The sequence below is a fragment of the Arachis hypogaea genome, chromosome 5 (genome assembly GCF_003086295.3).
Source record: "Arachis hypogaea cultivar Tifrunner chromosome 5, arahy.Tifrunner.gnm2.J5K5, whole genome shotgun sequence".
NCBI classification, from domain to species: Eukaryota; Viridiplantae; Streptophyta; class Magnoliopsida; order Fabales; family Fabaceae; genus Arachis; species Arachis hypogaea.
In genome coordinates, this window is record NC_092040.1 from 113010256 (window position 1) to 113036028 (window position 25773).

Below are 25773 nucleotides of genomic sequence, written 5' to 3' on the forward strand. Positions count from 1 at the left end.
TGATGAAGTGAGTTTAGAAATAAAGATAGTATTAAAATTAAAGTGAAGTAGATAAAAAATATCATAAAAAAATTAAAAATGGTAAAAATTGTATGATATAATCTATAACACTACTAGAATCAATAATCCAAATGCTAAAAAAATATGTTTGTTAAAAAAAATTTACGTATAAAAAAAAATTAAAAAACAGAAATAAAATATATCCAAACTTAGATTTTGTAAAGTCACAACAGAAAAACTTAGGCTTTGTAAAGACCCAGTTGGATTGGAAGAATTATAATCATTAGAAGTTGAAACTACATATTTGCCTTTTTTTTTTTTGATTTCGCACGGTATCTCTCAATGCAACTACATATTTGCCTTTACATCTTGAGAGATTAAGATTGGGCTGATAAGAGGCCTAAAATTAAATCTGAAGACTAAAGTTGGGGTTTTCTTTCACTATGAACCAGGGCATGTGAAGGAGAACCATGATATGGCGTTGTTGAAGCAGAATGAGCGAGCAAAGGCACAGAAGTAGCCAAATTCGTAGAAACAGAAGTGCGTTCATGGAACCGTGGTCAACCAAAGTGACAAAAATAGTCTGGCAGGTATCCATGCTTAGAGTAGCAGACATCCACCGTGTGCCCATTGCAAACGTAGCAGGGCACTACTTGGAGGGTGCGATAGTGCCGCAACCTGTATTGGAAGAGGGAGTCGCGACCACGGCCATAGGAGGTGCGACGAGAATCAACGACGCTCATGCTGGTTGCTGGATATAGGGGTGGCAACACTACCCGAACCTGTGGACCCACTCGGGGCGGATAATTATTCGCGTTCCCGAACCGAAGAGGGTTTTTAACGGGGCGAATTCTTGGGCAGGACGGGACAGGGTCGGCTTTAGGTTAAATCCGTCCCTATCCGCCCTGATATATATATATAATTAATAAAATTAATAATATTGTATCATATTTAAATTTTTAGTTTAATTTATGTTATGTATGTAATAATAGCTATACAAATTTTAAAATTTAATTTTATTTGTTGTATTTTAATAATTATAGGGGCGGAGCGGGTTAGGGTTTAACTTTTTACTACTCGCAGGTAGAAGCGGAACGAGTTTAATATGGGTTATTGTAGGACGGGATTAGGTAGGACAAAAATCCACCCATACTCGCTCCATTGCCACCCCTAGCTGGCTGACAATCCCAAAGATTCTGTTTAATGACGGGAGTAGATCTAAAAGCAAAATCGCTCATCAAGTCCTTTGATATAAAATTACTAAACATTGAATAATGCAATATAAATAATATTCATTTTACTATAATCTACTTTGATATCAATTTATTTAACATAAATCACGTTAGCGCCAATTCAATTTTATCAAATGATTTTGTAAAATCAATTTGATACAAATTTTCATAAACTTTAATTCAAACATACACTTTTTTTTATTAAAAATACTATTTGTACACTAAAATCAGTCACTCATGTATTTGTGTATAAATATATGTGTAGTTTAATATATTTTTAATGTGTATTTATATTTCAACATATATTTTATACTGATAGCTGACTTTAGTAACTCACTTTAGTGTACACATAACATAACATTTTTTTTTATTTAACGAACAATTTATTCGATTAATTAATTTAAATTTTTATTATAATATTTAAATAAATATTTAAAAAATACACAAACATCTTATTTTAAACCCAGTACTACTTAGACTGAACCTTGTTCAAATTGATTGAAAGTCTTGCCTAGCTAACATAACCAATATTATTCATCATCATGGATATACTTTTTGAATGAGTATTAAATTAAAAATAATTTTTAATAAACACAAAAAATCACAATTATATTTAACAAAATAAATTTTAAAATTTAAAAGTAACTATTAACTACTGAACAAGTTTTTTTTTAATTAATCTCTCTTTAAACAAAAAAGACCGAAGAAATTAAACCTCAAAATTGCAAAATTGCGTGTTCGAGAGTGTATAATTGTATCCCATAATGGACGTACGTACTTTTGCTTTTATTATTAGCTTAACTTTCAATATCACTTCTTGAAAAATTTACTCAATTACGTGTTCGTTGGAAGACTTTAGGAGTCGTGTGGAATGGGTAATTAAACCATTTTTTATTTTCTTCCATGTTTTCCTTTGTATAATTGATTAGTAATTAAGTGAAAGACATATATATGCATGTGGTAGAAACTTCAACATTCAAACATTCAAACTTTAATAATTATTCTTGTCTTTATTGGCTTGACTTGACTTTCATAATATCACTACTTCACTTAACCTTCAACGTCACTGCGAGTAACTCAACGAAGACTTATATATAACATACCGTGCTAACGTCTTAATATATAAGATTTTATAAACTTTTACTAAATAAATTTTCATATATTAAATTTGAGAAAAAATAAAGTTAAGACGTTTATTTTATAAACAATAATAATCCGTCTATGGTATTTGTTTTATCACTTATAAATTACATTTTGTAGTTTATATGTAGACACATGAAATAAATTTTTATTTCCGTTTTTATATTAAATTAACTGAAAATTCAAGTACAGTTAATTTCATGTTAAGTTGATAATTGAGGATCATTAAATGATTTGAAAAGTTTGACTAAATTATCATCGTCTAACGGCTATTAATTATTAACTTCACATGAAGTTAACTGCACCCGAATTTTTACTATTAAATTATATTGCATATAATTTGGAAGGGGGATGCGACGTCTTTTTTTTAAAGATATTTTTTAATAATTAAAATTTAACATATATAATCACTTAAATTGTGTTATTGTTGTCAAAATTAGGTCATACAAATTAATTTGACCGAAAAATAGTGAATTAAATTTTGAATCGGTCTAAATTAATATTATTTTTTAAATGATTATAATACCCCTATTATATAAAATGACTAAAATACTCTTATTATATATATTAATTTTGAGAATAATAAATTCTAGTCATTTTTTTCTCTGTCGTTATTGGGTTAGAATTTAAAGTTTTTAAAATTAATATATATATATATATATATATATATATGGAATATTTTAATTGTATTTTATAAGAGGGATATTGTAGTAATTTTTTATAAAAAATATTAATTTATATCGATTCAAAATCTAATTTATTAATTTTTTTGCTAAATTGATTTGTCCGATCTAATTTTAATAAAAATAATATAATTTAATTAATTATATATATTAAATTTTAATTTTTAGAAAAAAATATTTTTGACATCTTTATTTAAGTGGCTCCCAATTTGAAAAGGACGTTCTTAATAGTATGTGTAATAATTTTCCTTATTTAAAAAAAACGTTTCTTTTCTTTAGTCAACAAAAACGGTGAATGAATAATAAAGGTTAAGAGAAAGAAAGAAAAATCTGAAGGAAAAGAAAATTTACTCATCACATGTGTGTGTGGGTGGCACTATAAATAGGTGAAAGTTTAAGGAAGTTACTCATCACATTCACACTCAAAACATAATTTACAATACAAACTTATATTCTAATATATGTTAGTTGCAAGCAGCATGATCAATGCTTCCAATAAATTAAAATTTGATGCTTGAAAGGTTTAGAAGCATGCAAGCTCTCCTTTCTTTCACAGTGCTAAACTTGCATGTCTTCAAACTTTTAAAATATCAAGTTTTATTGGTAATAATTTTATCTTTAACAGTCAACTGCAGTTTGAATGAGAAGGTTCCTGGTATTAGTGACAATAGAAGAGAGAACAATGGGATTGAAATAAATTGGTTCTTTGTGATTATGGGTTTCAGATCCATCATGGGATTTGGGGGAATAATTGTTCTTTTTTACATTTATAAATCATGGAGATTTGTCTATTTTCATTTCTTTGATAACATGTAGTACAAATTACAGTGCTACTTCTGAATTTTCATTTGTTTGTCATGTAGTTTCGTTATTTACTTATGTTTATGTTGGAAAGGAATAAAATCTTAGTGTGCTTTTTTTTAAGTAGTTATCTAATTAAGTGTAAGTTACCACAATGTCATTATTGTAATTCTTGTTACTTTCTTTAATAATGATAAACTACAAATACTTTTGAATGATGGGCCTATTTTTCTTACAGAGATAAAAATTGTGATAACAAATTATTGAAATGGTGCTATGCATGAGAATATGAATTGGATTTTCCAATTTTTTGATCATGTGAATAATCAACTTTATTTTATGGAAGTCTTAATCCAAATCTAAAAGTATCTCTAATAGAATATTTTTAGAGTGTCATTTTTAATATATATTTTAAAAAAAATAAATTAATTTAGAATTAAAATTTATACCGAAATTAATTAATAAAATAAAATTGATATCACTTTAAAAATATAATATTATTTTTATAAAGAATCAATAAAATTATTATTCGTATAATTATGTTGATGAAATAATAATATAAAATTTTAACTAAATTAAGATTAAATACTAAAAAAATAAATTTCACTTTTAATTTTTAAATCGTTATTTATAATATATAATCTTATAAATATTTATATGCCATCTTGTAAGACTACTCAAAATAAAAATAAAATTAAAACTAACATTAAAAATACTCTAACAATTCAATCATTTAAGTTGCTATAGTATTCATTCATTAAACGATGACTTTCAACCATATTTAGGTATAAGCATTTACTTTTTATAATTGACTAATTAATATATTAAAAATATGTTCTCATATGTTTAATTTTTTAACGATTTAATTTGAGACAAATATAAATAATGAGATCCACTTTTTTATCACTCACTTTTTAGACACATTAGACATAAATTTTATAATTAGTACCATAGAATTTTCTAGATTAAATTTGTATGCTCTAATAATAATCTTAGATTATCATCGTTAAGTAAGATTATATTAGTACTTCCAATTTTCTTTAGTAAGGTGCATTCCTTGATTATCATACATGAGAATATATTAAAATCAAAACTAACCATTCAATTACAATAATATCTATCAACAATGACAGATCTATTACACATAATTTCAAGTTTGTAAATGGTAAATAAAAGTAGAGTGCACTGTTACTATATACAATAAACCTATAATACATTGAACTAAAGTTCTGAACTTTTCATCCAAAGGAACAAAGAAAATTAAAGCAACAAAGAAAGAAAATTGAAGAACAATGTTATAGTTATATATTTAGCTAGCTCATTAATTAGTATGCCCTAGCTTTTATGATGTCCATGCTCATTTCACTAGGATCTGTTACTTGCAACTCAACCTGAATACCATCAAGTTCTCTCTTGAACCTGTCTTTGGAGCTCGCATACACCATTTTTTGTCTCACCTTTGCTGAATCTGGAGACCTACACATTAGTTTAGAAACATGAAAACAAAGTTAAAGACATCACCCTCATATTTCCATTTCTAGCTATATGTATGCTCTTTCCTAGAGTTCTATTTTGTTTGCCATGTATAAATCAAACTTGATACTATAATTAAATTGAATGCAATTCTAGGTGAAATTCTTGTGTTTCGAATAAGGTGGAGACTCACGTACAATTATTTTTATATGTGAAGTTGTTAGTTAAAAATCGTTAAATGATTTGACATTTTTGACTAAATTGTATCTAAGAATTCTCAACTAACAATTTCACATCAAAATAACTGCGTGGAAATTTCTACCTTCAAATAATCATCAAACTATTAATGTATTATTTTAGAGAAAGTATAGGGAGTCAATGAAATATTTGTACAATGTGTACAATGGAAGTTTATGGAATATTAGAGATATAACTATTAGTGTTATCCTTTTCTATCAGCTGAAACTTTTGGGATGAGTTGTATCATGACATGGTATTAGAACTCTAAATCCGAAAGGTCAAGAGTTCGATTCTTAGTGAACCCCAAAATCAATTTAAAATACACATTGTACACTTAGACCATTAGACCATTGACTCTCTAGCAGTACTCATTATTTTATCCTTCAATAAATGATATTCATTTTGGACAAAACATTCATTATATTATTTATATACCAAAATCAGTTATCAAATCAGTTATTTTATTCATATAAAATACAAAATTTCTATTAAAAATATATTAAATAACACATATATTTATATACAAATATATTATAGTTAATTTGATAGTTAATTTTTTGTGTGTTCCCAAATTATTTCTGTTCTTTATATATGAATTAATGATATTTAAAGAATATACCCTAATTTAAATCATTGATCTTATAAGATTTGAACTTTATGACTTATGAGTCCCATGGTACAAGATCAATGACTAAGATTGTAGTGATTATACCTTGAATTCGAGTATGATGGTCATTTATTTATTGGCAAGTTTTTGTTACCTTGTGATATAAGTAATAGGTTGTGGAACTATAATTAATTACCAGGCAATGAAGAAAATCTTGCTTCTTTGGCAATTCTCATGAGTGGTGAAATCAAAATCAAAGACAGCATAACGACACTCATTTGGAGGCAGAGCCTTCGTGAAATCGTCGTAAGTATTTTGTGGGCCTCCAATGGAGTCCACCACCACTGCTTGATCCACAATCTTGAATACAATGAAACGGGAATTCCTCTTTGCTTTCAACTCCAAGAATTTCAATTTACATTCATCGCTAACTGCCATTCCTGACGCCGCGTTCGCCTAGTTTAAACACACATCATTTCATCAAACAAAATTAACTCTATCCATATTATTATTGGGTTAATAGACAAATTACTTCTTAAAAGATGAGTATAATTTTGATGTTTTTATAGTATAAAATATTTTATATAGTCATGCGATTACAATTTTTTTTATGGCTATTTATACGGTAAATATAAAAAGTTTTATTTTTAATAATGTGACGTTATATGATTGGATACATGTATAAAACAATTTACATTGACATTGTATTAAAATTAGATTTTTAAAAGACAACTCATTCTTTAAATTCGTTTACAAAAGATTTTATTAATCAAATTAGTCCTTCAAAAATTATAAACTAATGTCTTTCAATCACTTCATTGATGGATGATAAAAAAATATGAATAAATACCATACATGACACTTAACTTTTAGTTAGACACATTAGATGTCATATATATTGTCAGTTAACATTCCACATACATCATTAATTATCGACAAAAATTGACAGAAAAACAAAAATAATTAATTTATAATACTCAAAAAATCAATTTAATTAATGAATTTTTTAGAAACAAATTTAAAAGATGATTCATGTTTTAAGATTAATTTGACCATTAATTCTATTATTATTATATTGCACATTCTTTAAATGCATGAGCTTGAGAATACAATGAAGAGCTATATTGATTAAGGTAGAGGGAGATAGAAAATCGTACCATGTTGCTGCCGATGCTAAAAAAAAATCCCAAGAGAAATGAGAAAGAAAGGAAGAAAGAACAGATAGAGAGAGAGGAGAGTGTAAGAGATTCTTAATTTCTTATTTTGGTGGATAAAAAGGATTATATGAAAGCAGAGAGATAAAAACTGAGGGGGCAAGAGAATTTTGAGGGAGGAAACAAGGGTCAAAATGTAGCTAAACTACCATGAATTATCACATCCACAAATGAACAAGGTACTATATTTCTATCCATCAATTAGTTCCATTGCATGCGCTTCGCAAATTGCTAGAAAAAAAAGATAGAAAGAAAAGAAAAGAAATGAAAACCAGAAAATACATACATGTTAAAAACGTGTTACTAGAATTTATTATTTTTATTTAATAATAATATATGATATCACTTTGTTAAGTCAATGGCATCTTAATATTTAATATTTAAATATTTTATTTATGTTAAAATTGATTTTCTATATATTTTACCAGTTAGATTGACATGGTGGTGTTTAGCATGAACGAGTTATTAAGAACAATAATGAGAACTCAAGGAACAATAAAATAATTTATATAATGATGAAGATTATTATTATTTGAGAGGATGAAAAGTGTATGAAAGGTGGGCATAGCTTTGTGAAGAAGGGTTGTGTGTGATGAGTGGTCACTGTCTATGAAGAAGACCTTTGCTTCATGGCTTTGTCTTTGGTGGGGAAAGTATTTTCCAGACCTTGATGGACCAAGTAAAAAGATACTAATTCAATGGCTAGGATTGTATCCGTACAACAAGTGTTATAAATTTTATGTTTGACCCAAAATTTAATGAATTTGCATACCGGTTCAGTATGGTTCAGTTGGACCAACTATTTAAAGATCGGTTTTTTTTGAAAAAATTGATTTTTTTTACCATCTATTTTTTTTGTAACATGGGCTTAAAATAATGTAATACAAATCTATACTCCCAAAAATTACTACCCATATTTTAATGATCAAACACTATATATTTTAATCAAACACATATTTTTCTGTACAATTTCATCTTTCATATTGAAATGTGATTTTTTTTCTGAAAAAATTTGAAGGAAATGGAAGAGTTTCTAATAAATTCCAAGTGATTTAATTTATTTTTAATAAGAATAATAATACATATTATAAAAAAAATTAAAATAATAAACAATACACAAAAATTACAATGATAAATTTTACAATATCAAACAAAAAATATTCTATAATTGTTTTATTCTCAGTATTTTTTTATTTAGTATTATTTTGAACGATAATATTTTATTACTTATGACTCTATTATTATGTATGATCAATTTTTTATTTATTGTCATTTTTAATAAAATCAATAATTTATATTATAACAAAATTATAATAAAAAAATTAATTTAAAAAAATCAAAATATAAAAGAAAGTATTAAAAATGATAAAAAATGTTAGAAAAAATTATTAAAACCAATAATGACCAATAACAAACCTAAACACACTTTTAGTGCGCAAAAGCTACCGTTTCTTGCGTCGAGTGAACGTGCTTTTAGAATACAAAATTATGTCTACGTTCAGAGAAAAAAAAGTTGCCAAACATTTCAACGTGTTTACCAAACTCACCCTTAATAGTAATAGCGTATCAAATACCATAATCTCTTGTATGAACAGAATGAGTATATCAAGTAACGGAATTCCTAAAACTTTATATACCAACATAATCCACAAAATACTAGTCTAATTAATAAAAAAAAGAATAGCAAGATTGATCAGCTTCCAGCTTCGTCGCGACATCGGACCTGTAGTATTGTGACTAGCTCAATTGAGATAACCTCGAACACCCCAACACCTTCGGGCTTGAAGTCAGGGTTGTTTGTGTTCTCATCTTTCTCTGGCTCTGAAATTTCACCAATTTGTTTATGTGAATCGCCTCTCAGCACATCAATTGCAGGCACATTTGATTCCACATCCTTAATCCAACTCATCAGCTTGTTATGAACATCAAGGGAGACAATATTCTTGCTGCTGAGTAACTTTATCGAATCCTCTGTCTCCTCCATATCTCCATTAAATTTCAAGTACTGTCACCAATTTGTTAAAGGTGGCATCATCAAATGGACCATCCTGTAGACCTTGCTCCCAACTGCTACCGATTTGTACAATGAAGTTCCCATCAAGGTCGGTAACCACCTGAATACATTTTGGGATTTGAGGTTTAATTTGAAGTTAAGAGAGAGAGACAGAGACAAGGAGCACCCACTATACGGTTATGGTTGCTGTCAGAAATAAAAAGCCTGTTGTTGAGGATATCAATTGCTAGCTTTCCAGGGAACTTCAATGGAGATGCTGAAAGCCGAGGATCATTATCTTTCTCCAAATTCAACGTAATTTGGTGTATTATCCAACAAATTACGTTTTCCATAAAACATCAGTGCTGCCTGCACAAAATCATCAAGATCCTTTCCAAAACAGGAACAATGCAAAACTTTTTTAAATCACCACACTGTAATAAGCTTAATAGCTATAACAAGAATGACTACAAGTATCAGTATATTTCAAAATTATATTTCATTAATTCAACATATCAATTTGAATCAGTACCTTCTTGTGACATGCATACAGTTTATACAACAATAAGTCCAGAAATTCAGGACAACAACTTTTCCTTTCAGATCCTATCAAAAGATAGAATCACAATCCAATGAGTTATTGCAAATATTTTATTTGGATTATAACACAAGCTGAAGAAAGGTACCCTGCGAGCCAATGCCAACATTTTGACCAAGGATTTAATTTATGCAATAAGTTCTGAGGCTGACTAGTTCTTCGACACGACCATAAAGCTTTTGCACTTATGATTGAAAGGTACATTTGAAACTCATTAGAGATGAGATATTTTACCCTTATCAAACATGTTAAAGTTTTGAACTGGGTAGCCTTTTAAGATTTTATAACTATACATAGTGACATCATGCTATAAGATGCAAAAATAGATAAACTGGTGAAAGTCTGTGACATCATCAAATATTCATTTCAAGGCATACATTACCTTCTTTCTGTTCCATGGATGGTTGGGTGACTCCAAACAACAGATTCTATATTGCTTTGGGTGAAGCATATTGCATTGTCTGTGGTATAGCGGTTAAACAGCTAGACATGATTGACTTCCATACCAATTGTATTGTATGTATACCATGTATATTGCTACTCAGTTTAATTGTACCTTCCAGTTACTAATGCTGAAAACAAGGCAAGAGATAGCAATACCAAGACTCATGAACCCTCTTATCTGCAATGGCATGTCTATCATCTTTTTCAACAGCAAGCATAGCAGAGGAAGATTGAGCAGAATCATTTGATGTTTTAGATCCCTGAACCCTCTTATCTGCAATGGCATGTCTACATAAGACCTCACACAACATAATATCTACACTCTTGAGCAGTATCCAAGAACAATTGTTAGAAAACAGCTAATCCTGAGATGTACTTTGATAAAGCAATAACTATAATATATTAAGTGATTCAACCAGTAATAAACAAAGCATCTTGCAATAAGAGATATTGAGGAATTTAAAGTAAGCACAAAAAAATAAAGAAACATGAGTGATAGAAAATTAGGAATTTAAAAACCCTAAATTGAGGAAAAATGTGAAAAGATGTAAAAAGACCTAATATGCACTGATGGATGAACTTGGCCATGCCGGACTTGAAGACGAGAATATGGAGGCGACACTCGAGGAAGTTCTCAACAGTGAGAGAGAGAGGGAGGATATAATCGAGCTTGTTCTGTGTCTCGTCAAGGAGGTCGTAATGGAACATCCTCAGAGGCTTGGGCGTTGCGACCAGATCTGGAGAGGCGATGAACTGCGGTGGCGACGGCAAAACGACGACGGCTAGGCGAGCTCTCTCTCCTCTCTGAATCTCTCTGTTTTGCTCTTTTCTCAGATTTCCTCAACCAACGGCACTGAGTCCACGCCCAAACTGTGCTCCGAGTGCTTCACATCCGCCGGAGCAAAAGCAAAACAAGCGGCAGAACTTGTCGGGGAAGACAACGCAGTGATGACACCGTGCAGATCTCCTCTCCTCAACCATGACGTGCCGTTGGTGCTTTCTTGTAATAAGAAATTCTGAAATTTTTTCAAATTCCTCTCAACCGTTATTTTACTTTAATTGTGAACCAACCCATGCATTTTTTATTATTTGAATTTATAACCTGGTCCTTCAAGGTCCAGATTATTCTTTCCCCACCGAAGAAAGCTCCTTGCTTCATTTGTTGTCAATGGTACAAAAAGAAGATCCTACTCTCTACATTATTTATTGTTTATACTATACTTTTTCTTCAACAGCCCCACCATCAATTTTGGCTAACGTGAAACAAAGTAGAATTGCTCTAACTCCCATTGTTACACTTGGAAACAAATGAAACTTTACAAAATAAATCTGGTTTTTTTCGACAATAATCATCACTAGTAGAAAATAGCAAACATGTCCAATCTTTTTGTATAATGATTTCAGGCCTCAATATATTGAAACAGCAAGTACCAATGTATTATGTTATCAATTAAGGATGAAAAATTTATTAGGACCAACCGTATTTATTATTTATAGCTAATATTTTTAGAATAATTTAATAATATATTTTTAGTTTCCATTTTTAATTATTGTTGGTAAAAAATAATAACTTCTACTATTTTTCTAACATTCTTTTTTAATAGTAAGTAGATTTAACATTTTCATAATTCGTATTAAGAAAAACACAACAACAAATATTGAAAATTAGCATTACATTTTTTTTGAGAGAAAATAGTTCCTTTGGCAGGAGAATTATGTTCTGTCCTTGCATCATTGCCTGTAAAATTCTCTCCCTCTTTTATTTTTGTTTTTTGTCTGAATAGAAAATTCGAAAGGGGATAAAAAATTTAAAAGCTTGAGCAAGACAAGTGCCACTCACGTGATCCAGCCCATATATCACGTGCACTGTTTCCAGCTCTTCGAAAGCCCAAACGCAAAAAAAAAAAGAAAGAATAATAAGGGCCTCAATCCTCTCATTCACGGCCCCAAACCTGAAAGGTATCTCAACCGTACAGGCATCACTGTTACGTACAGACAAAGATATCCAACGGTTAGTGAGTCATCAAATAAATAAGCACAACAACACAGGATAACTCCCCATTCAGATTCAAAATTTAAATTCCCACTTTTTGAACCCAACGCCCAACGGCTCCGTTAGACTCCACACCCCAGGTTAACGCCGTCATAGGCCCGTTACATTCCCACCTATAAAACAAACAAACCCTTCTCAAACGTCAACTTGATTTCTCAGATTTGTTCTTCACCGAGTCACACTCACTCACTTACTCACTACCTCACTCTCTCTAGAACTCGGTCGTTTAACACAGCTTCGAAGATGCGTGAGATCTTGCACATCCAGGGAGGCCAATGCGGGAACCAGATCGGAGCAAAGTTCTGGGAAGTGGTGTGCGCTGAGCACGGGATCGACGCCACCGGGAGGTACCAAGGCGACAACGAGTTGCAACTCGAACGAGTCAATGTCTACTACAACGAAGCGAGTTGCGGGAGGTTCGTTCCACGCGCGGTGCTCATGGATCTGGAGCCAGGGACGATGGACAGCGTCAGATCCGGGCCGTACGGGCAGATTTTCAGGCCTGATAACTTCGTTTTCGGGCAGTCCGGGGCAGGGAACAACTGGGCGAAAGGACACTACACAGAAGGAGCTGAGTTGATCGATTCTGTTCTCGATGTGGTGAGGAAGGAAGCTGAGAACTGTGACTGCCTTCAAGGTAAGTCGTCAAGTCAATGGTGCTTCTAATTTGTGTTTTTGTTTGCGTTTGAACTTGCAATGTGTTAGGGTTTAGTTCTTGGTTGCTGATCTGGATGATGATGTGTTGCTTGTTTCGTTTTTTTTTTTGAGCTTCGATTTTTCATTTCTGACAGATTTACTACTTCTCATTTTTTTTACTAATATTTGAAAAACTATCAGTATAGTGAGAACATTTTTCAATAAATCCGTAATAGATGCGACTGAGTTTGAGTTCAAATTTAAAATATCAAAATGATAAAAAAAAGTGCAAATACTAATCTAGCTTTTTTGCTGTCTTCGTTTTTATTATTTCCTTGGGACTCCGTTTTTCTACCACTACTACTACTAACAAGTGATAACTCATGCCTGATATTCAACTGTGTTACGAGCAATACCGTCTTTAAAATCTGATATGCAACTCTGGTAGCATGGCAGCTCTTTTTGGTTGTTATGTAATTTACGTAAAATCGCCACCATAGTTTAGTATCATAGTAACTAAATCATACTAATCTGTGATATGAAAATATGCATAATTTCTTTGTTATTTTCTTCATGTTATGTAAATATTTTGTGCGCGAATAGGAGCGAGCGTGCTACGTTATGATGACTATTGTTTGATTTCTATATGAAATTTCTTGTTATCTGTGTTTTGAGTAACTGGTGAGCAACGAGCTTAAAATCTTGCTTGTTTTTGCAGGGTTTCAAGTGTGCCACTCATTGGGTGGAGGAACTGGTTCAGGAATGGGAACACTTCTTATTTCTAAGATCAGGGAAGAGTACCCTGATCGAATGATGCTAACTTTCTCTGTTTTCCCATCCCCTAAGGTCTCAGACACTGTTGTGGAGCCTTACAATGCTACTCTCTCCGTTCACCAACTTGTTGAAAATGCCGATGAGTGCATGGTTCTGGACAATGAAGCTCTTTATGACATCTGCTTCCGCACTTTGAAGCTCACTACTCCCAGCTGTGAGTTTATGTTCTGCTTTCTAACTAACATTTCTGTCTTAAGTTTGCATGCATATTTCCACTGACATTTGAATTTTTCTGATTATTTTTCTAAAATTGCGTTGGTGTATTCTGTCACAGTTGGAGACTTGAATCATCTAATTTCTGCTACCATGAGTGGAGTAACTTGCTGTCTTCGATTCCCTGGTCAACTCAATTCAGATCTTCGCAAACTGGCCGTGAATCTCATTCCTTTCCCTCGATTGCATTTCTTCATGGTTGGCTTTGCCCCACTCACATCTCGTGGGTCACAGCAGTATAGAGCGCTCACTGTACCTGAGTTGACACAACAGATGTGGGATGCTAAGAACATGATGTGTGCCGCTGATCCCCGTCATGGTCGCTACTTGACTGCATCTGCGATGTTCCGTGGTAAGATGAGCACCAAAGAGGTTGATGAGCAGATGCTCAATGTCCAGAACAAGAACTCATCATACTTTGTTGAGTGGATCCCCAACAATGTCAAATCCACAGTGTGTGACATTCCACCATCTGGTTTGAAAATGGCATCAACATTTATTGGCAACTCCACCTCCATTCAAGAAATGTTTAGGAGGGTGAGTGAGCAGTTCACAGCCATGTTCCGCAGAAAGGCTTTCTTGCATTGGTACACTGGTGAAGGTATGGATGAGATGGAGTTTACAGAAGCTGAGAGCAATATGAATGATCTTGTAGCTGAGTACCAGCAATACCAAGATGCCACTGCTGATGACGAAGAATATGAAGACTATGAAGATGAGGAAGTTCAGGAAGAGGCTTAAGTAGTAGTGTAATTGAACTGTGTGTTGTTCTGTGTGCTGTGGGATTTGATGTTTTTCCTTTTTCCCCTTTCTGCCTCGAAAGGGAGTTGACTTGTTCTATTATATCCTTATGGGTACTGTAGTGGTAGACTTGTAGTATTATTTCCTTTCTGATTATGTTTAACTCTTTCAAAACTGATTGATTGAAGCCTAGGTGGTTGTGTTGCATGGTGCATTCCTGTTGATTTTAACTTGATCTTACTAAATATTGGAATGAATGTGATTTTGCTTTTTGTCATTTCTAACACTTGGATCAAGAGCTTCGGTATGATGAAGCGGGTAACGAATTGGAGGGATGTAGATCAGTGTAGATGATATTAACCTTATCCAAATGATTGATTATTGATTCTAAATTGGATTCTCGTAACCAGCACTAACAGTCATATAATTGTTTCTCGGATGCTTGTTTCTTATTCTCCTGGTACATGTGTTATCTTCACTTATCCAAAGTACAGAATTAAGAAATTCAAGTTTTAGAATTTGCCTACAAAATCAACACACTAATAGTATTCTATATCTCATCACATAACTAATGAAATTGAAAGGTAAAAGAATTACAAAATTAATCCCATGTAAAAACGTTGCTTTGTAATCTGTAAACCCCTCACAATCATAAAATTACAATGTTGAATGCTAATTGCATGTTTCTTTTTTGTTCCTCATATTGTCAACATTTATGAATAATTATAGACTCCAACCCTTTATTGGCCAGGAAGGAAGGGTTCAAGGTGAGGCACTCCAGCAAGCATATCATTTTTGAGAGACAAAATGTTCAGCTACTAGGCGGCGTAGAATCTTGCCAGTGGCTGTCTTGGGCAATGAATCAGTGATGAAGACCTTCTTGGGGACTTTGAAAGATGCAAGATTCTTCTTGCTAAATCTCAGCACCTCTTCCTCATCAATGTTTGACCCTTCTCTTGGGATGATTGCACAGTTTATCTGCACAAAGGGAAAAAAAATATAAGTATCCAAGATCAACTCGAAGTTGATAAGTTCATAAGTTCATGCATATCTATCTATATAGCCTAGTATACAAACAAAACAAAGTGCGGTGTTTACACATCTCTTAAGCAGTTACATATTAATCTTCGAAACATTGTATTTCAAAGGAAATTAAATTCTTTCAAAATAGAAATGCTATAAACGTCATATAAAGTATTTCACAATTCACATGTCGACAAAACAAGTGGCTACTACAGTCTACAAGACAGGAATCTAAAGTTTATTTATTTATTTATTTTTATTTTTTTTACGGGATCTAAAGGTTAAAGTGTAGTGGATCATAAACCATGGGAAATCGCTTTCAAGACATGGACCATAAATTATTTATTTTATTGCTATTTTTCGGTGGAGAAAGAAGTTAGCAAATTGATAATTTCATATTTGGAAGCATATTCTATTTGCCAAACTTCTATATTAGTTCTGGAGCTTGAGCTTCACAATCAGCAATGTTTTGTACGCCACATAATGTTACTAACGTGATTAAAGCGTGACCTTTACCTAGTTGTAGAAGCATACAAAGCAAAAGAAATTGAACACCACATAAAACCTCAGATCAATTCAACTTTCAGGTACACGTGACCCCACATGGTAGGGCCTCAGGCATATGAGTTAGAGTTATGTATGTGAAACTCATTCATTGATTATAATAAAGCAAAAATGGCTGTTGTGCACTTATTGTATGGTGTATGAAAATAAATAGTGTGTGAAACAAAGTGGGACAACTGTTTTCTTTCTTTTTTTTTTTTTTTTGGACATAGGGACAACTGTTTTAATCTTTGAGAGTTCCATTATTATTTGGGTTAGATTGCTAAGGGGAAAAAGACAAAGGAATGGAAGGCCCAAAAAACAAAATAAGAAAAAGACATACCTCCTCGCCGTATTTGTCATCGGGAACTCCGAAAGCAACCGCCTGAGCAATATCAGCATGAGATAGGAGGACAGCATCCACTTCTAGTGGTGATATTTTCTCTCCTACAAAATATATAAAACTCAATCAATAATTCAATATGTAATCATGCATAATTTCTATGTAATATAAGTTGGTAACATGTACAGATTGCTGTGATTTGATTTAGTGGGTCATAATTGACAACAATTGCATCTATCAAGAAGATAATATCAAATCAAAAAGCTATTAACATCACTATCACACCGCCACACAACTCATAACCAGCTTGATACCAAACTAGGAAAGCCAACTTCAACCAATATTGTTCAACTCCTTGGACTATCAGGTAAGGAAAAAGTCAGTTTCACTTCTGATTTTCCAACCGTTTCAAACTGCTACGTACTTGATTGAATTGAATTCAACATGTCAAAATCTTGTAACAATAATCCAACGCGCAAAAGCTTCTTGAATGTTTACTAGATAACAAATTATAAAACAACAACAAGAAAACCCACGCGTCATCTGACTCGTGGGCTCGTGGCCAAAGACCTCCAAACAAGCAGTATTCAATTCAAATACACAATATCCCAAAATCAAAATTCAATGCAATTGTAAGAAATTTCAATGTACTCTGATTTTCTCAACCTAGACATTAGATGATTAGAATAATTCCCAGCTGTCATCTCATTCCCATGCAAAGAGAAAACCAACGTTATTCCTACTATTCTACTTGTAGAAAATAACAACTAATCATATATTATGGTATTAACAAAGGTTATTTTCACATTTAAATCTGATTAGATTATTACGTCAAATTTTGTTCATGAATCAAAATTAAACTTGTTAGAAATAAATAAATAAATACCTCCACGGTTAATGAGCTCCTTGATCCGACCCACAAGATGCAAATAGCCGTCAGAATCAAAGTAACCAAGATCACCGGTATGGAACCAACCAAACTGAAACGCCGCCGTATTAGCATCTGGGTTATTCTTATAACCATTCGTCACATTGGGACCCCTAATACAAACCTCACCGTTAACCTCAGCCTCCAAGACCCGGCCCGTTTCATCCAATATGCCCATCTCTTGCCCCACGGGCTTTCCAACGGACCCGGCCTTGTGGGGCCCATTTTCCGGCAACGGATTCGAAGCCATTAAATGAGAGGCTTCCGTCATCGCATAAGCCTCCAAAACCGGTGCACCGAAAGCCTCCTCTAACCGACCCAGAATAGCCGGTGCCAGCGACGCGCTGCAGCTACGAATAAACCGGAGCTTCGGGTAAACCGGTTCGGGGTTGTTCTGGTGGCGATCAAGTACGATCTGGTGTATCGTTGGAACCGCGGTGTACCACGTGGCGTTGTACTTGATCATGTCTTTCCAGAACGTCGACGCGGAGAATCTCCCCGCCGCCGGCAAGGCTACGGCGGCTCCGGCGCCGATAGAGCTGAGTAATCCGCAGATTAAGCCGTGGACGTGGAAGAGAGGGAGTACGATCACCGTCGAGTCTGACTCAGTGAGTCGGTACACCGATTGGATGTTGCGAACGGAAGAGAAGAGGTTGTGCTGAGTCAGCGGCACGCCCTTGGGGCGGCTCGTGGTGCCGGAGGTGTGGAGGAAGAGCGCCACGTCGGAAGGATCGTTGGTGAGTTCGGAGAGCGAGTCGTGGTCCGAGTTAGAGTCCGAGTCAGGACGGTGGCTGAGGGAGAGGGTGAATTCGGCTTCGGCTTCTTCATTATCGGCTTGTTCGGGTGTATTTAATGAAGCCGCGGCGCAAGGGATGGTGAGCTTGGAAGCCGCCGCTTGAGCCGGCTTGATTCCTTCAGAAGAAGTTACTAGAAGTTTGGATTCTGAGTCTGATAAATAAAACTCGAACTCTTCCGCAGTGTACGCGGGGTTAAGTGGCGCTGCAGTCGCACGCGCTCGAATAACAGCTAAGAAAGTAATTACAAACTGCAAAATATTAAAAATTAATAAATAATATTTAATTTGTTGAACAAAATAAAACGGAACAGAGAAAATATAAAAATTATTTAATTTGAGAGGCGAACCTCGACGGTGTTGGGGAAGGTGAGAGCGACGACATCGCCGGGCTTGATGCCAGCGGAGATGAGGCGGTTGGCTGCGATATCGACGAGATGTTGGAGGCGGGAGTGGGTGAGATCAAACTTGCCGGCGACAGAGATGGCGCGGCGGGAGGGGAAGGTATCGGCTGCCCGGCGGAGAAGTCCGGTGAGAGTGGAGGAGGCAGATTGTTCCATTGGTGTGGGTTGTTAATGAGAGAATATAGGTAGCGTTGTGTTGTGTTTTGTTGATGGAATATGGAGATGGGTGACGTCTATATATATGTGTGTGTAGAGTTTAGAATAGAATATGATATGATAGGAAACAGGGCGGTGACATGTGATAGGTGATAGAGAAGAACAAATTTGGTACGTGGAAGGGAACAAGGGATCGTCTATGTGGAAGGTGCATGCTAACACTTCAGTGCATACTGCATAGTCAATCCTCCTGTTGCTACTACCCACAAACCACAATCTCTTTTCTCTCAATTGGCCTCCATTTATTCTGTGAAAATATAAAAAAATATATATTTTTTAAGTAATCGGTATTTTTTTTCTTTTTCCTTTTTAATTATAAGAACCTGTAATTCTTTTAGAATTTAAATTTTAAAATTTAAAATTTAAGATATTTAAAAATTTGTCTTATATTGACTAACAAAAATATAACAAATTTTGTTTTGATCATGTATGTATTAGCCTGTTTTCTCTTTAAGCTAAAAGAAGTTAATAGTAAAATAATTCATCAAGTTTGAAAAGTTAAAAGAAACTAATGAAATATACAAAATAAATTAATTAAAAAAATTTCAATCATTAATATTGCATATGAAAATAACCGATGAAAAATCTGTACATCAATATTAATATACATTAATTTAAGATAATAGAGATAAAGTAGGTAATATAATAGATTAAGATTAAGATAAAAAAGATTAAGTCACACTTATTGTAACAGTTAAGTCTAATTTATCTTATTTTTAATTCTGTTATTTCTGTTACATTGTGGTAGCTTGTTATATATATAGCAGAGTTGCCTCATATATTGTATAACATTCAATTACTCAATGATACATAGATAATTCAGTTCATTTCTATGTTTTATTGAACACTCTTTTATGGTATCAAGAGCATAGGTGACAGATCCATAGCTTCAATCATCCCTCAATAGAACTCACCCACTTCTTCTTCTTCTTCTTCTTCTCTTTTTCCTCAACCCTTTACTGCACCTGTTCTTGACAAATTAACTGAAAACACCTTTCGAATCTAGCAGAAGCTTACCCTTCACGTTATCAATGCTAATGATCTTGCTGATCATCTTTCTGCTGACAAGATTCTATTACAATTTGAATCTAAATCTGCCAGAGAAGCGGGTACAAAATCAAAGGCTTATACTGCTTGGAAGCAAAAAGATGATTACCTTATGACATGGCTTCTTTCTTCTCTGGACCTCACATTTAAGAATCGAATGCTAGATTGCAAGTATGCGCATTAAGCTTGGACAACTATCACTGAATATTTTGCAAAAACCTCCAAGATCAAGATTCAGCAATTGAATAATGAATTGAAGTCGGTAAAAAAACAAGGTATGACAGCAGATGAGTATCTCAAGAAGATTCGAACAATTGTTGATTCCATGGCATCAATAGGCTACACTCTTTTTCTAGAAGATCACATATCGACCATTACAGATGATTTTATTGAAGATTATGCTTTGTATCTCTCAATCGTAATGAAAAAATCTGAATCCATTACTCTTATTGAAGCTAAAGCACTTCTTCTTGGACATGAAGAAATGATTGAAGGATTTAAAAAGACTGCTTTGGAAACGATATAAACACATTATACTCAATCACCATCTTCCTTTCTCAGACCACCGAATACCACAAATTATGCTACAAGAAGAGGTCGAAGAGGAATAAATTCTAATAAAGGCAGGTTTGCAAATTCTGTTTCTAGACCGATTTGTCAAGTCTGTTGAAGGACAGGACATACTGCACTCTCATGTTTTCATCGCTTTGATCAACAATATCAAGCTCCATCTTCTAATGCAAGAACACCAATCCAATATGAAATCTTGCCACCTCCTACTACCTATCACAATCCAAGAGCTTACATGGCTGCTCCATCCACTTTCTCAGATGTAAGCTGGCTTCCTGACACGGGGTAAGCAATCATGTCATAAATGATGTACACTCTATTTTGTCTTCTTCTGAATTTTTTGGTACAGACCAACTCCTTCTAGGTAATGGACCAGCTAGTAGTATCTCTCATGTTGGACACTCATATTTAGTGAATTTAGCTTCAAAGAAACGTTTTTTTAATTAGCTTTTACTTATTCCTAAAAATACACAAAATTTAGTGAGTGTACACAAGTTTGTCACTGATAATGCTTGCTTTTTTGAGTTTCATCCTAATATTTGTTATGTGAAATCTCAGGACACCCAAGAGATTCTTCTACAAGGAGCTCCATATAATGGGGTGTACAAGTTTGATAATATTGATGTCACAAAATCTACACCTAAGAATAGTCATATATTTTCACCAAATTCTGTCTCATGTATTTCAGTACCTACTGTTTATGCTTTTCAATTAGATACTTACAATTTATGGCACAAACATTTAGGTTATTGTGCATTTAAGATTGTTGTTTCTGTAACGAACAAGTGTAATATACCCATTTTCTTTGCTTCAATAAAATTTGGTGTTTGTGAACATTGTTGTCAAGCTAAAATGCACTTCTTGCCTTTTCAATTAGATGAATTTAATTTTTATACTCCTTTAAAAATGGTTTACAGTGACATTTGGAGTCACCATATACATCCTATCATGATTTTACATATTATATTTCTTTTATGGATGCTTTCACTTGGTATACTTGCATTTATTTACTTCATACCAAATCACAAGATTTTCAAGCCTTCCTTCAGTACAAAACTGAAATAGAAACTTTCATTGGTTTAAAATTGAAATAATTGCAGACTGATCATGGCAAGGAGTATCTCTCCAATGCCTTCACACAATATCTAGCTCAAGAAGGTATATCTCATTACTTCTCCTGTCCTTATACTCATCAACAAAAGAAGAAGGCAGAGAAGAAGCATAGACATGTGACTGAAGTAGGCTTAGCACTTTTAGCCACTGCCTCAATCCCTTTAATTTATTGGGATGATACTTTTATTTCTGCAACATATATTATTAATAGACTTTCTTTTTCTAACACTAATAATCTATCCCCATTTGAACTTTTACATCATCATCCACCTGATTTCTCCTTTTTTAAGACTTTTGATTGTGCTACTTTTTCTTGTATGAAACATTATAATACTCATAAATTAAATTTTAAATCACAGTTCTCTATATTTTTGTGTTATGTTCCTCAACATAAAGGCTACAAATGCTTAACTAGAGTATTAGAGTATTGTAGAAATTATTTAACACGCTCCCACGTGTTTCAACACATCCCCACATGTTGTCCAATATGTTGCTACGTGTCCAACAAGTCCCGCACGTGTTGGTCAATATGTTACCACATGTCCAACACGTCCCTCACGTGTTGATTTCTCACCTACAAAATTCACCCATCTGTAATTACACTCAATAATCCCATTTAAAAAAAAATACCAATATTTTTTTATATAAAAAAATCAGCCCCAAATTGGATCCTAAATTAAATCTTGTCACGTCATCTAACCGTTGACATCTAATATGTCAACATTTTGCCACGTATGCATTTCACTTCTCGACTAAATGCCAAAAAGAGACTAAGGACTAAAATAGTGTCTGGAACTGTATCTAAAGTAGGGGTGTTCATGGATCGGATTCGATCCGTATATCCGCGATATTTATCCGAATCCGATTCGAAAATTGCGAATATAGATCTGATTTGCGATGCTATCGGATCGGATCGGATTAGATCCGCACATTAATCGGATCAGATTGCGGATTTTGTGTAGATATTTACATATCTGATCCGCATATCCACGTATCCGCAAAAATAAAAAAATAAAAAAATATTCTTTTTATATTTTATTTCAATTAATAATTATCATATATGTTGTATTATTTTAATTTATTATTTAAGAAATATATGTTTAATATTATTTTAAGAGTAAATATATTTAAAAGAATAGAAAAAATAAATTTTATTGATATGTTTTTTAATAAAAATAAGTTTTTTAAAATATTTTTGTGTTTTGCAAATATATCCGATATCCGATCCGCAAATCTAAACTTAAAAACTGCTGATATGGAATCCGATCCGATTCGATGATTTTAGTACGAATCGGATCGAAATTTTTGTTATATCTGATCCGATTCGATCCGCATTCACCCCTAATCTAAAGTATTAAGATAGAAATTTTTAAATTTTAAAAACTAAAACAAAAATTAGTGTAAGTCTTAAAGACTAAAATAAAAATTTAGTCATTTTATACTGTTATTGAATTATATTTATTTTATTTATAACTATTTTTATAATCAAGATAAAAAATAGTTATTTTTAATTATTAATGTGACTTAATATAATTAAATACACATATTAATTATTTTATGCCGATATTGCATGATGTTATTAATTCAATACTCAAATAAAGAGACTTAATTTTATGCATAACTTTGAGATTTACTATCTTATCTTCGAGGATTATGTATCATATATATCATTGATGTTTGCCTCATAATTACTTGATTGCTTTTTTCAACCACCATATCATCATATCATATCATACCATAATAAGATCTAAATTGAGGTGTTTGATCAGAGAGAAATGCCTAACTGGCAAGATGGATATGGCCATCCCTCGATATTCTAAAATGTGAATGATACGACGTTGTCGTTTTGAATGATAATATAATATATACTCTGCATGGACGCCATTGGCGATATTTGAAATGACGAAATGAAAGGATGTTGGGAGAATGACGCCAAGAATAATAATTAATACATCAATTTCATTTTCATGAATTTTAACATATATGGCAAAGAATCGAATCAAAGCATATACCAACAAGAATGGATGAGGGTACCACGCACTATTGGTTCATGCGTAACATATATAATATAATAATTTGGTGAAGTAAATTTTTATAATAGTTCATGAGATTCATATAATTATTTGAGTAAAACACAAATAGATTCCTGATCTTTTAAAATGAAGATATTTTTGTTCTTTAAGATTGGAAAATACATTTGGATTCCTCACATTTTAAAACGGCTGACAATTATACCCTTCCGTTCATTTTGAACAAAAAATGGCAACGGAACCAGCTGACATGGAGGGGTAGAAAATGACGTGTCCGTTACACTTGCTGAAATAGATTGGGATAAATTATTAGTGGACAAATTCGTCTCTTAAGACCAAAACGACCCCGTTCTTTCGATGAATTCAATATTTCAACACTCTTTTTCTCCGCCGCGTTCAACTGCCGCCATTATCACCCTTCTTAAAGCCTGCAAGACCCTTCATCACCTCTACCAAGTCTACGCCTCCATCACCCAACGAGGTCTAAAGCAAGATCACCTCATCATCTCCCGCTTCATTTTCCTTTCCGCCTCCTTTGCCGCCACTGCTTCATATTACATCTCCATCTTCGACCGCGTCCTTGGCCCTTCCCTTTTTCTCTGGAACTCCCTCATCAGAGTCCATACCAAAGGAAGTTGCTTTTTCGACGCCCTCTCTGCTTTTATTCGCATGAAGGCACATGGGTCTCTTCCCGATAGGTACACTTACTCTTCTGTGATTAAGGCCTATTCAAGCATGTGCAGATCCTGCGAAGGAAAATTGCTCCATGGCTCGGCGTTGAGGTGTGGGGGTTGAAGGTGATATGTTTGTTGGAACCTGTTTGGTTGATATGTATGGGAAATGTGGCAAGATTGGTGACGCTCGCAAGGTGTTTGATGGAATGTCGGAGAAGAATATAGTTTCATAGACGGCTATGGTGGTTGGCTATGTGAAGGTCGGGGATACGGTGGAGACAAAGAAGTTGTTTGATGAAATGCCTAAGAGGAATGTGGCATCATGGAATGCGATGATATGGGATTTTGTGAAGGTGGGGAATTTGGGCAATGTTAGGGTAGTGCTTGATGCTATGCCGAAAAAGAGTGTTGCTTCTTTCACGATCATGATTGATGGCTATGCAAAGGCTGGTGACATGGCTACCTCAAGGTTCTTGTTGGACCAAGCTCCAGAAAAAGATGTTGGTTAGCTTGATGTCGGCTTCTTCTCAGTTGGTTGCCTTATATGTATGTGCCATGTTCGGATATACCACTTCAATCAGACCAAGAAAGTGATGGCAAATCAATAATTTGTGTATTTAGTGGTCCAGTTTAGTGTGTTTGTGTGTATATTTCAAGGTCAATTTCAAGCATCTGGATGATGCTTTTAATATATCGAATGATCTCCAACTTTTGTTCTCCCAGAAAATAGTGACTTAATTCTTGGAATACAATTTTTATGGTATTGCACAGATGATACATACACGTATAAAGTTGTTGCTTCTCTCGAAAAAGCCTTACATGTATTAATGTATGTGTTAGGATTAGAATTAGTTTAAAACTCTCAAACTTAGGCCTTCATTTTAATGCTAGTATTTATATATATAGTCTTACATAAATATAGTTAGGGAAGAAATGTTATGTTTCTGCATTGCAGGAATTTGAGCATGTGTATGGTGATATTATGAGTGGGGTCATAGATGTCAATGAATTAGGGTTCTTGGTTAAGCATATGGAAGGTATGGTGAGGAAGATGGATAGGTATGTTAGTAACACTAAAAATTTGTATAGTGAAATGGAGGTTTTGAATCAATAGGAGCAAGCTATGAACAAGGTTCAGAATAATCAAAATGAGGAGAGTAGGAGGGTCTTTGAGCAGAAACTCACAT

General features: G+C 33.4%; 4 protein-coding genes and 1 long non-coding RNA gene across 6 annotated transcripts; 2 read left to right on the forward strand and 3 right to left on the reverse strand.

The window, feature by feature from the left end:
• Positions 1 to 4917: 4917 nt before the first annotated feature.
• On the reverse strand, positions 4918 to 7442 carry LOC112802868 (actin-depolymerizing factor 12-like). Its single transcript, XM_025846245.3, has 3 exons — positions 7334 to 7442; positions 6373 to 6632; positions 4918 to 5332 (listed from the first exon to the last, which is right to left on the reverse strand). Exons 1-3 carry the CDS (start codon positions 7334 to 7336, stop codon positions 5182 to 5184), a joined length of 414 nt encoding a protein of 137 aa, XP_025702030.1. The 5' UTR covers positions 7337 to 7442; the 3' UTR covers positions 4918 to 5181.
• Positions 7443 to 8921: 1479 nt separating this feature from the next.
• On the reverse strand, positions 8922 to 11487 carry LOC112802869 (uncharacterized). 2 transcript variants are annotated; one of them, XR_011881584.1, is made up of 4 exons: positions 10983 to 11487; positions 10364 to 10699; positions 9575 to 9752; positions 8922 to 9504 (listed from the first exon to the last, which is right to left on the reverse strand). It is a non-coding gene; the product is annotated as an uncharacterized lncRNA (long non-coding RNA). The 2 variants fall into 2 exon arrangements; XR_003202558.3 differs by lacking the exons at positions 8922 to 9504; positions 9575 to 9752 and having other exon boundaries at positions 9868 to 10699; positions 10983 to 11452.
• A 552-nt stretch (positions 11488 to 12039) lies between these two features.
• LOC112802867 (tubulin beta-1 chain) lies at positions 12040 to 15179 on the forward strand. The gene is made up of 3 exons (XM_025846244.3): positions 12040 to 13115; positions 13833 to 14102; positions 14223 to 15179. The coding sequence occupies exons 1-3, from the start codon at positions 12722 to 12724 to the stop codon at positions 14900 to 14902; spliced, it is 1344 nt and encodes a 447-aa protein (XP_025702029.1). The 5' UTR covers positions 12040 to 12721; the 3' UTR covers positions 14903 to 15179.
• Positions 15180 to 15329: 150 nt separating this feature from the next.
• On the reverse strand, positions 15330 to 19520 carry LOC112802865 (oxalate--CoA ligase). Its single transcript, XM_025846243.3, has 4 exons — positions 18883 to 19520; positions 17698 to 18784; positions 16812 to 16915; positions 15330 to 15880 (listed from the first exon to the last, which is right to left on the reverse strand). The coding sequence occupies exons 1-4, from the start codon at positions 19090 to 19092 to the stop codon at positions 15692 to 15694; spliced, it is 1590 nt and encodes a 529-aa protein (XP_025702028.1). The 5' UTR covers positions 19093 to 19520; the 3' UTR covers positions 15330 to 15691.
• A 4749-nt stretch (positions 19521 to 24269) lies between these two features.
• On the forward strand, positions 24270 to 24707 carry LOC140173284 (putative pentatricopeptide repeat-containing protein At5g37570). The gene has a single exon (XM_072196131.1). The coding sequence runs from the start codon at positions 24270 to 24272 to the stop codon at positions 24705 to 24707; it is 438 nt and encodes a 145-aa protein (XP_072052232.1).
• Positions 24708 to 25773: the final 1066 nt, after the last annotated feature.

What these genes read in the sequence shown, in the direction of transcription:
- LOC112802865 (XM_025846243.3), bottom strand. Translation starts at nt 19,092, where the DNA reads ATGGAACAATCTGCCTCCTCCACTCTCACCGGACTTCTCCGCCGGGCA. An exon ending in CCTTCCCCAACACCGTCGAG is followed by an intron (nt 18,785 to 18,882) that starts GTTCGCCTCTCA and finishes AATATTTTGCAG; the next exon opens with TTTGTAATTACTTTCTTAGC. An exon ending in ATGACAAATACGGCGAGGAG is followed by an intron (nt 15,881 to 16,811) that starts GTATGTCTTTTT and finishes CCCTTTGTGCAG; the next exon opens with ATAAACTGTGCAATCATCCC.
- LOC112802867 (XM_025846244.3), top strand. Translation starts at nt 12,722, where the DNA reads ATGCGTGAGATCTTGCACATCCAGGGAGGCCAATGCGGGAACCAGATC. An exon ending in GAACTGTGACTGCCTTCAAG is followed by an intron (nt 13,116 to 13,832) that starts GTAAGTCGTCAA and finishes TTGTTTTTGCAG; the next exon opens with GGTTTCAAGTGTGCCACTCA. An exon ending in GAAGCTCACTACTCCCAGCT is followed by an intron (nt 14,103 to 14,222) that starts GTGAGTTTATGT and finishes ATTCTGTCACAG; the next exon opens with TTGGAGACTTGAATCATCTA.
- LOC112802868 (XM_025846245.3), bottom strand. An exon ending in AAGATTTTCTTCATTGCCTG is followed by an intron (nt 5,333 to 6,372) that starts GTAATTAATTAT and finishes ACTAATGTGTAG; the next exon opens with GTCTCCAGATTCAGCAAAGG.
- LOC140173284 (XM_072196131.1), top strand. Translation starts at nt 24,270, where the DNA reads ATGAATTCAATATTTCAACACTCTTTTTCTCCGCCGCGTTCAACTGCC.